Consider the following 11,582-nt stretch of genomic DNA (forward strand, 5'->3'; position numbering starts at 1 on the left):
GGAATTGGTCTGGATTATCTTGGGAGTTCTCTTCTACTTCCGTGATTCAAGAGCCAGGAAGGAACATCTGAGGATGGCTTTTGAATCACAAGCATTCATGTTTTATTGATGTCTTGCCGATTTGGCTGTTTTGGCCTGTGCTTTATGAGCCATGAGAACACGGCTCCATCGTAAGAGGTGACGTGACCCCCGCCCACCTTTCCAAGCCCTTGAATTGGTTCTGAGACTCAGCTGCCCCAGGTTGCTGCAGCATCTCCAGTCCAATCCAGTTCATGACCACTCTAGGCCATGTGACTCTGAAAAAGTCACCTGCTCTGCTCCCACAGGTGGCAGACAAATAGATGCTCAAAAAATGGACGGGACAAATGGAAGCGAATCAGCAAGCAACAGTCCAAACAATCTCCATGCAAAACACGCTTCAAACGGGCATGATTATCCCTCTTATCATTTAACTTGATCAACGCCCAAGTATATAAATAAATGCAGATATTAAACTTCAAGGAAAGGCCTTTTATCAGTCAAAAGTCTCCCACTGCCCTTGTCCCCTCTAAACCATCCCACAGCCTTGAGATGCAATCCTACAGGCCATAGAGTTGTGTTTTGTGGAGATCACCTTACAGACCGGGTTAGATGCAGGTTGCAGAATGTCTCCCAACCGAGTCCATGAAACAACAGTCCAAGGCTTGCATGCCTTTGATCGGAAGTAAATCCCACTTGGACCTGCTTCACTAAGTAGTACATTCAAGTCAGATATATGACAATTTTTCCTAATCACAAATTGCTAGACAGTGTTTCTCAACCTTGGCCACTTCAAGATGAGTGGGCTTCAATTCCCAGAATTCTGGGAGTTGAAGTCCACACATCTTGAAGTGGCCAAGGTTGAGGAACACTGTGCTAGACTCACCCAACCAATTTATCTCACAACATTATCTATGGGGGAGTGGGGGAGGCATTATTACAAAGATTTGAAAGTAAGGTGGGAATTATTGGATTTTAAATACATGTTTACCAGGAAGATTAAGCTACAGTGGGATGGGCGGGGGGAAGAGATAATTTTAACATAATATTGCTGTAAAGAATTCTGTTGGTCCAGACAGCAGAACCAATCAAATCACAACTTCTTGCAGAAATGAGAAGGAAGCCCCTTTCAGCGAAAGATCAGAAGAAACGCACAAATGGTACAAACCATTTGACAGTAGCACCAGACAGCCTCAGCAGGGGCAGCACGGATTTATTTTATTTTTATTTATTTATTAAGCAGATTTCTAAGGCCGCCCAGCTCGCACTTGGTGACTCCGGGTGGCTTGCAGAATTAAAAACCATAAAAACACAATATAACCACCACCACCCAACCAGCAGCAGCAAGCCCATTCATATCAGCCACTTGATTGCTCCGAAGCAGCCTGGGGTCACCAGGCCCACTGACAAAACCACATCTTCAGGGCCTCCCGGAAAAGGAGCAAGGAGGGGGCCAGCCTTATCTCTGGGGGAATAATACTGAATCCTGTGCTGGTCATCCTGCACTGAGTAGGGGGTTGGGCTAGATGGGCTCTGAGGTCCCTCTCAAGTCTCATATGGACCATTCTACAACGCAGTTGCCAGACAAATATCCCTACCTTAAGTTTCACTCGCATCTCTTACATTGAAGGGTAGTTCCTCTGAAATGCATCCTTCTAAAAGCAATGGAGTTAAATCAACACGCTCAGGGCTCTAGTCTTATTGTAAATTTCCAGCTGGGGATTTGAGTGTAATGCGCAGGGGAGGGGGCCTTTCCAATCAGAGGGGCAGCCTTTGGCTGGGCAAACTGGCGCTCGCTCCCTGAATCCTGCACGAGCTGAACTGCATTTCGCTCCATTGGAAGTAAAAGGAGGAGAATATTTATTGACCGATTCAGTTTATACAGCCACCCATCTCACATTCGTGACTCAGGGTGGCTTACCATTAAAACATAAGCGACACCAAAAAGCCAAAAAAATAAAGCGACTGAACAAGCAATACAAAACATTAAAACAATTAAAAAAAACATACAATACAATCACCGGGAGAGCACCATACTATTCAAGAACAGTACAGCCATTTTATGGGCAACACACCACTCTCTGACTCCCAGGTCAGGTGGCAAAGCCTCCACATACCTTTGCTTTGCTAGGATTTAAAATTCTGCACAAGCTGTAATACCTCGCCATGCTGAAAAACTGACAGAGTTACTGGAAGGAAGTTTTAAAAGGTACACTAGGCTATAGATAAGCAATGGCAGTCCACAAACCGAGAACAGCAAACAAGGTATCCCCTCTAGCTTCCTAGGGGGCCATCCTATGTAGTTGCATTGCCTAAAATAGAAAACTCAGAAGTTTCCTCTCAGCCTCAAACACGCACAAGATTTTCTAAGTTTTTCTAATGTCCGAAATTAAGACCTGGATCACACATGGCGCTCAATTTAATCACCATTTATGGAACAAACCACTGTTGTCTGGGTTTAGGTAACACACCAAGCAAAAATGAATCTGTGAGGGTTACACATCAAACTGGGTTTACCACAGGATACTCAGCTGCAACCCTGGGGAAGCTGGGGGTGTTGACGACCGACAGGAAGCTCTGGCATGGGCTGGTCCATGAAGTCACAAAGAGTCGGAAGCGACTGAATGAATAAACCACAAAAAATTTAGCTGCAAATAAGCAAGCCAGATCTTGGCTTAGCACAGGTATGCGCCTGGATTAGCACAACTACCTCTTTGGAAACTGTAGCCAGGAAAGTAACCAACTGAATATTCAAATATTCAGATGGAAAATGGATCACCTGCTTAGTCTTCCTATCCCACACTGGGATTGGTTTTTCACAAGGAAAAACAAGAGAACTTTTCTGCAAATAAATCTATCATAACATCGGTTGAGACACATCCTCTGCCTGATACAGATGCAAGAGCGATCCCAAGTATCCTTAAACACTGATTCAAAGCCACTAACAGAAAACAATAATCAACGTTTATAACTGTGAGTAGAACATTGGCTTTTGATGGTTGGTTCAAACCAAGGCCAACTTGGTCAGTCTAAGAATAGCCAGCAACAGGATCAAGATCAGGGCAAATCGATCTTTGATCTGAATCTCCTATTCTGTTCCTCTGCAACGTTTGTTTTTTGAAATGTCGCTGCCTAAGAAATATCAGTCCCACTCTGTCTGCGTTTTAAAGGAAGAACATAATGCACCGATCTGTTTTGCTACGGAGAAGGCTGTACCTTAGGCACAGAGGGCAAGCCTTGTCACAAAGTCCAAAACTCCTTATTCAGGCATCCCTAGGCAGATGGGGATGTGTGAAACCCCAGAAAAATGATACCAATTTAAAGGCCACCTTGCTCGAAAGCCATCATTCCTCAACATGATGAACACGTGGCACCTTACGCTCCCACCAGGCCTGCAACTAGGGTCTCTGTCACCCGGGGCAAACATGGATTCCGCACCCATTTTGCCCCCCCCCCGTGCTCATTTTGGCGCCTCCCCAGCGTGGCGCCCCGGGCACATGCCCTGCTTGCCCCCCCCCCAGTTGTGGCCCTGCTCCCACCACACCCAACTCACCCTGTTCTATGAAAGTGTCCCCTTTTCTAAAAGTGGCAGGATGTTCCCTTAAGACAAAGGGCATTTCCACCATTTATTCCAGATTCATTAATACAAAAACTGGATTTTCATAGTATGCTAAACAGTATCATGGATTTTTGAGGCGCAGTCTATGACATAAATGACACAAAGCTGGAATGCAAAGAGATCCACTATTCTTCCCCTTCTGCGAGGGAAATGACCAGAGTTTGCAGGCCAAGCAGATCTCAAGAGCAACAGGTTTACAGATCTTACTTTGGCTTCAGACATTATGCTATGCCAGGATCAAATAAACCACAGGACTGGAAGCAATCAAAATATGAAATTTTCTTTTGTGTTCGTAATTACCTTCTTCAACCTGGCACCTTCTAAATCTGTTGGGACTCCAAATTGCAGAATTCCTTTCCTGTGGCCAACATAACCTTTTGGCATAACAAGAAAGCTTTTGAGTTTTGCAGAATTCTACATCACACTAGATATTAAATGAAATGTGAAGGAAGTGTATGTGTGTATGTGTGAAAAAACCACCTTTAACTGGTTGAGTTGTTCTGCAGTACTCAAAAATTTACCCTCTATAGGTTAGATTTTTATTAACCTAGCAGCTGGTCATATGGATTCTGGATAATTCTCGTCTGAATCAAGGTGTCTTTCTTTGCTTTGTGGCTTGCAATATTTTCTAAACCTTTTCTGATATTCTTGGATTTTGCAATTGCTATTTAAAGTATTCTCCTATTTCCCTGGAAACCAGAAGTTGATTCTTCTTTTGTCAAATCCCTGAATTCCAATCCAGACCTGATATGTGCATGCACTTTACTATCACTTGGATTAAGAATGAATTGCATGTTAATTTTTCTGTCCTGGGAAAACATGGCTAGATTCCCATGTCAGGCCAAGACAATATTAGAGGCAATTCCCAACAGGATAGTACCAACAACTACCACATTTCTGTTTATTTATCTAAGACAGAAAGGGAAAATAAGTTTCTTGGAGTTTTCCTTTTCAACCAACATTTTGACAGACATACATCGTGTATATACAACTTCTGGTTGGTTTAGATTTACAACTTCGCAAGTGAATCGTTCACCTTTTTTTAAAAAAAATAATCACAAGTTCTTGTGTATCTTTCTGTTGATGATTTATAGAAATAAATTAATAACAGCCAGAGTCCCACGTGCTGGAAGTTTATATGGCGTGGTTCAAGTATGCAAGGGACAGATTTACTTCTTAAACACTTACTTGTATTAGGCAATTAGCCAAGCTACAAGAATCAGAACAGAAGCCTCTACTGCCCATTTTTCTGATTTTGAAAGAAACCGTTTGGATTAATTAAGTAAACCACAGTTGAATTAACTATGGATAAGTATGGCCTGTGAATGCCAGAAGCATTACAGAAATGACAATCTTGTGGACTAGCCTCATCCACAATAGTATTTTAGGCAGAGTGCAAAATCGTTCACACTCCCCTAAGTTTTGGATGATTTTTTAAACATGATTATTTTACTTGGTTCCTTTTGATTTTCAGAGGTGTGTGTTTTATTTGTTTTAACAATGAGTGCCTGAACCCCTTCCCTTCCCCCGCCCAACTTTATCTTCTTTTTCAACAAGATGAGTCTTTGAGATTGTAAACCTGAAGGCAGGAACTATCCAGTTTTGCACATTCTCATGCCATTTTGGGAGACTTTCGAAGTACTGAGGAATGGGGTTAAAGTGTTTAAAACAAATATGTATTTTATTACATTTTACTTTGCTCTTTTTGGTCGATGGGTTTGTTGGCAAAAAAAAAAAGTTGTACTGAATGCCCCAATAAAAATATAATTGAAGGTGCCCAAGGAAGAAAATGCTTCGGCAAAGGTGCGCGCTGTCTAATTGCATAAAACTCCTTAATGGAATGTTAGATTGATTTTTATTTATTTTTCCCCCTATTCCTCAGTTTTATACCCATTATATTACTTATTCCCCCCCATATAACAGCATGTTTACTGTATGTCTGTATTTTTTAAGGATTATAAATAGCAAAAGGGAAGGAAGACTTAAACCTTCAAAGTTAATTATAGGATGAATCATAATAAAACAAAACAAAACAGGGGGATTTCAAGATACAGCTATAGATGAAATTAAATTGATTGTTAATCCTTTGCACATATTGTAGATTGTGTGAAGATTCAAAGCAGGTTTACAGTCAACCCCTTAAAGTATTTTTGGCTTTAAAATGCAGTACCAGGTTGGAATATTGTTAAAGAATAGCTTTGCACGGATTTATAAAGGAGAGATAGCATTCAAACCAATAAGTTAAACCCAGATTAATTACAATAAAATCAATGGGATAGATATAATTAATATCAAGTGAGGTCAGTAGATCAACTCTAAAACTGTGACACACCATTTTCAACTTATACTGAAGCCAAACCAAACCGGCTGGGTTCACACAACCCGTTAAGCCACAGAAAGACAAACCAAACTAAAAAGTCAAAGCTGACCAAACTTGGGCAAACTGGACCTGGCTGAAGTGCTTTTGTGACCACTACCCACCCAGGAGTCTAGATTTACCCCTCTGGGGGGTTTCCATCCTATTATCCTAAGTTGCAGACTCTCCTGCACAAACAAATACTTGAGCCCCTTTGATCTCAATGGGGTTACTTCTGAGTTGACCTACCTAAGGGTGTGCTGAAATGTAGAGAGGAGGCTGCCAAAGCACCCTTGGGAATAAAGGGAATGAAAATCAGGCGTGTGAATAAGGTTGGGGAGTTCATCAAAGTGGCTGAAAAACACACCCGCGCGCACACCCGCACACCCCTTTTGCACTCGGCCATCACTACATCTATTCCGAGGCGAAACTTCATTGCATTAGACCACAGCGGAAAGTGACCGGAGGGTCTCAGATGCACTAGAGGGCCGTTCCCACCTCGCCACGGATTGCGTCGGTAGTGGAAGATGGGTGCTGTAGTCCCAAACCACCCAGAAGGCTCCCCAGTTAGTCCACCCCTAAAAAGGTGTGGCTGATCCGAGTCGCCTTGAATTCGAACTCGGGATGAATTTCTACGGACCTTTTTCTTGGAACTCTCTCGGGGATTCCGGAACCTTCCGGTTTAAGGGCGCAGTGTAAACGGAGGAAATGTGAAGTGTGAGTAGGGAAGGAGAGAGTGTGTGTCGTTTCAGAAGTCTTCCATTTGGCAAGCCCTGGAAAATTTCAAGGGGCCCTTCCAGACGATTTATAGTCCATTCCCTCACTCCGTCTAAGGTGATTGGACTGATCCGGAGGAAACCGGATTGAGAAGGGCACTTACTATTTTTTTTCCTTCCTTTTTTATTCTCTCTTCGCCCCGAACGAGGAACCTTAGGGCGCTAAAATCTGGGCAATTTTTCCTTCAAGAAAAAAGTTTATCTGAACGATTAGGCTGCCTCCACTGAAATAAACCGATTTAAGATTCAGCAACACAGTTTAAGCGTCAGAGAGAGAGACGGAGAGACACCCCTGCTGAAGTACAACCGGCTTTGAAAACAAAATAAATCTAAATGTTTCCACAGTCTTTCAGGAGCGAAGAAGGAAGAGGAAGAGGAAGATTAGTAGTATTACAGAAGAGTATAGCCAAAGCTATAATAAGGAGGCGATCCTATGCCCAGCCTCTGTTTTCAGTTCCGAAGGACGGAGACCTCCAGTCGCGTCGCGCTGAACAAGGAAAACCGGGAGGCTGGCGCCCACTCCCTGCCCTCCTTCGGTTGGTTTTCAGACCTCCGGTTCCCAGCCCTGGACTTGGGATCCCTAAGCCGAAAGTGCCCGAAGCCCGCCTGTTCAACGCGTGCGACAGGATCGCAGCCGCGGGCAGACTCCCCCAGGCGCCAAGCCGAGGAAATCCGCGCCTGCGACTCCCAAATAGACACGCTCGCGCCCGCTTTTCCCCGAGCCCAAAGGGAGGCCCCGATCCTGCCCGGGTTTGCGCTGAAGCGCCCCGCACTCCCCAAATCAGCCGGCCAAACTTCTGGGCCGCGCTGAGTCCAGAAAGCAAGTCGGTAGGAAACGGCCCAAGAACGCCACTTTCGATCCTAAACAATCCCTCCTCCCCCGCTCGAAAAGTAAGTCCCGCCGATTGCAAACTAATTACAGTGAATGAACTCAGGAAATAATTAGATTTCCCCCCCGACCATCTCTTTTAGTTTAAGACCCACCCTAGTCCGAAGCATGTTTCTTGAGAAGCTAAACCCTTTTTTATTCAAGAGCATTTACTCTCTCCTAATGGGGCTTAGGAGCACCAAGCTGAATCCTAAAACCCCTCTTAGCGTTCGATTTTTTTTTTCTTAATGGGGAGAGTTAAGAAAAGAGATATTCGTTCGGGTTTCCTCTTCCTACCCCAACGGTTATTTTGATCAGAGTTTCTGTAAACAGGATCGGTCTGGAAACAGACTTCTAGAGACACCTGAAAAGTTACCTTTCGATTGCGCAAAAAAGCGCCGTTTTTGAGCGGACGGCTTCCTAAACTGACTTGCGAAGAAACAGGAATAAATCCCCAGCCGCTCTTTAAACTGAGCGGCAGGTTAATAAATAGCAGTTTATTTAGTTGATATTTTGCTAAAAGAGGGCAGGAACGGGGGGAAAGCTCCGTAAAACGAGAAGGGATAATTAGTAACCAACTTGTCAAAGCCGTTCAACTCTTTAAGCTGGAAGACACGCATGTATGTGCGTGTGCGCCAGCGCTTTTACACACGCACACACACAAACATGTTTAGGAACTAAACTAGCAAAAAAAAAAGGATGTCTCTTATTGGCAGTCAGAAGCCGATGAAAGTTTTTTACTGGACAAAAGATATTAGAGGGAGGGGGAAATAATCTTAGGAAGTGAAAAGGTTTTCCCGGAGTTAATTATTATTAGATTCCTTTTCATCAAATTCACACCTTTCTCTCCACAAAGCCTATCTCTAGAAATTGATATGTGACGGATATTACTACTACTACTACTACTCTGGACAAAATGATTCTTGGCTTCTTGGCTAGAGATTATATTTGGAGGGGGGGAGGGGAATCCATAGATGACGTTTGAATAGCCCTGCCCTCAAAATATTCATTTGAAGTCACCCCCTTTTTTCCCCACTGCAACTTATATCAGTGTAATTTTATTTGTTTATTTAGCACCAGCTCAATAAACTGTTAAGTGGGAGAAAAATGGGAATACAAAATAAATCCCCCTCAGCTTTATATTTTAACTGTTATTTGAAGGAAAAAGATAAGCCTCCTGAGCCTCCTTCTGATACCCCCCCCCCCAAAGCGTGGAGGCCACAGCTATTCCTTCCTAGAGAGCTTGTGCAATAAAGAATCTTGACACACAAGCGCGCACACACACTGGAGGATATTACAGAATTAAAACATCACACACACACACCCGTAATATGTGGCCAGTTAATATCTGAAAAAGCTTTGGGAACGCCTGAACCCACGGTGATTATTCACCCATGTGTGTCAAAGCCTCAATGCAACCAACCGTGTTCGCATGTGTTACGTCTGAACGGTGGAATAAGGCGTGATTGCTTTCGGCCAGCCTCAAGATCGATCAGGGCTCGGAGGGGAAGCAGTTAGAACACCCCCAAAGCGGAAAAATCAGCTCGGCCCCTGTTTGAGTGGTTTTGTGGCGTGGGATAATTTACACACTTACCCGCCTACTTTCTTTTTCTGTATAAAAAATATAACGGAACTTTTATACATTTCTGCATACCTATATGAAAGATATCTTTCCCGCACGCATTTCAAACCTTGTCCCGAGGGGTCTCCCTCCACATTTAATCTTTACCTTAGGGAATGTTTAGACAGTTTCTAATAAAATTTGTGTGTCAAGATAACAATACAAAAATTCTAAGTTTAGGCAAAAAAAATTAAGGAAAAACAAACAAGCGGAAACAACTCAGCAGCAAAATAAGGAAAAAAAGGAGCAAACGCGAACTTTTAGTGGGTCTGAAACGAGTCCAACGCTAATTCTACAAAATTGTATTTCACCCCCAGGTTCTTCACCTCTTCCTTGCAAGGACTCTCTTTTGCTCCCGTTTAATAAAATAAAACAAAGGCGAAGTAAAAATAACCATTATAGTACGACCCATTTCTAGCGCCACTGCATTAATTTTGCCATTTAACCTCCTGCTGGCGTTATCGTTCGGGGACATGAAAAGCGGCACGTTCTTTGCCAGGGGTTGGTTGCAATCCAAAAAAGTCCTTCCTTCCTTAAAAGGATTGCGCTGCTCTTGGGAGACCAAAACCCTGATTTCGTTTTTCTGGGATTATTTTAATCAGTTAAAAAGAAATTTATCTCCGCGCTATGTACTCTTTTAAACTGGCGATTGTCCTTGACTGTGGGTGTGCGAGAGAGAGAGAGATAAAAATTGATTGAAACTCTCACGTGGCTCGTCATCCTAACGACGGGGGGACACCGGACAAAGTTGTGCAAACGAGTGTATAGATTTGCATTACACACGTACATACACAAACGCATACGCGCGCGCACAGCCATTCATTCTTTTAATGGAAAGGCGCAGAGTAAAGGGGGCGTCGGGCGAAAACGTTTGGAGATAAACCTGGCCCGTGGCTCATATTTTTTAAACGTATTATTTTGCGAGCGGTGACCAGCCCGAGGCGGGGAGGGCGGCGAAAACGCACCTTTGCAACCGAATTCAAGCATTCAGCCACTGGACAGTTGTATCCAGTTTTTTTACCGGAACGTTCCATTCCTTTCATCGCAACGTTCTGCTTCGAACGTTCCACTCCGAACGTTCTACCCCTTTCAGGGAACCTCCCCTCTCTTTCCTCCGAGCCCTGCGAACCTGCGGGGCCTCTCGCCCGCTTTCCCCCGAAGCCCCCGCCTCACTTACCTGATCATCCTCTCCACTTCGGCCCTCTGCTCCACCGCCTCCTCGGTGTTGAGCGCCTGCAGCTCCCGGAGGATCTGCGGGGTGTCAAAGTCATCCCCGTCGTCCGACGCTTCGTCCCCCGACAGCCTGCCTTTGCTGTGCCCGTTGGTGAGGGTGTGGAAGATGGGCTTGCTGTCCGCCTCCGTCCCGCCGCCGCCGCCGCCACCGTTGGGAGACAGCTGCAAGTTTTCCAGTTTCACCCCGTAGCCGCCGCCGGCTGCTGGAGCATTCGTACCGCTGGCCGAAGGCATCAGTTCCTCCAGAGCGTGGATCAGGGCCTCTTTGGTGACTCCGGAGGTGAGCAGAGCGTTGAGGAGCTCGTGTTGCAAAGCGCTGAGTTTGGACACCATTTTAAGCCCGGAGGGAGGGAGGGAAAGGAAAAAGAGAGACAGAAAAAGAAAAGGGGGAGGGGGAGGATAGGGAAGGGGGGAAGGAGAGCCCCCCCAAAAAACCTCCCTCCCCAAACCTCCGCGTCCGGCTTGCAAGGGTAAGCCCCAAAGCCCTCCGCTGACACCTGTTTCTGCGGCGGGCCCTGCGCTGCAGATGCCTCGGCGGCCCTCTACTCGCTCTTGATGCTCTCCGGGAGGCCATATAAGATATGCAAATGAAGTAGGCAGGCGGGGGCCCTCGCGCAGGATGCAAATGATGGGCGGGGGGGGGAGCGGACCGGAGGGGAGGGCAAAGACGGGCGCGGCGGGGGCGTCCAGACTGCAGAGCGTGGGCTTCCTTCGCCTGGCGGGATGCGGACTCGACGTTCAGGCTGCAGGTCAGAAGCGGGGGGGGGTTGTCTCTGGAGATCGCCGGGGTCCCCCTCCTTCCTTCTTCGCTGCACTTTGAACCTGTTTAGGCAGCGGGTTTGGGGAGGGGGGGGAGCTCTCCCAGACGAACTTTGTGTGTCCCTGGCGAGAGGAAGGTGTGCGGGGGGGGGGAGCGCAAACGTAGAAACCAAAGAAGAATTAAGCCGGTTTAAATTGCCTCTTCTTTTCCGACTCTCCCCCCCACCCCGGAAAACTGATTCGAGCTATGCAAGAAGAGGCAAATTCTATGAAGACTCTGCTTTAAAAAGCGGGGCTGGAGTTAAATCCGACGTCGGTGTGCACACGGAGAG

General features: G+C 45.5%; 1 protein-coding gene across 2 annotated transcripts in view; it reads right to left on the reverse strand.

Moving 5' to 3' along the window:
• HNF1B (HNF1 homeobox B) overlaps positions 1-11,071 on the reverse strand; it is an 87,730-nt gene extending 76,659 nt beyond the window's left edge. The window contains exon 1 of one of the 2 annotated variants that reach the window (XM_063296906.1): positions 10,436-11,071. In XM_063296906.1, the coding sequence (XP_063152976.1) occupies positions 10,436-10,824 (389 nt within the window). In that variant the 5' untranslated portion in view covers positions 10,825-11,071. The remainder of the gene's footprint in view (positions 1-10,435) is intronic. The other variant, XM_063296895.1, reaches the window with a different exon arrangement.
• Positions 11,072-11,582: the final 511 nt, after the last annotated feature.

Source organism: Candoia aspera, chromosome 1 (assembly GCF_035149785.1).
Source record: "Candoia aspera isolate rCanAsp1 chromosome 1, rCanAsp1.hap2, whole genome shotgun sequence".
Taxonomy (NCBI): Eukaryota; Metazoa; Chordata; class Lepidosauria; order Squamata; family Boidae; genus Candoia; species Candoia aspera.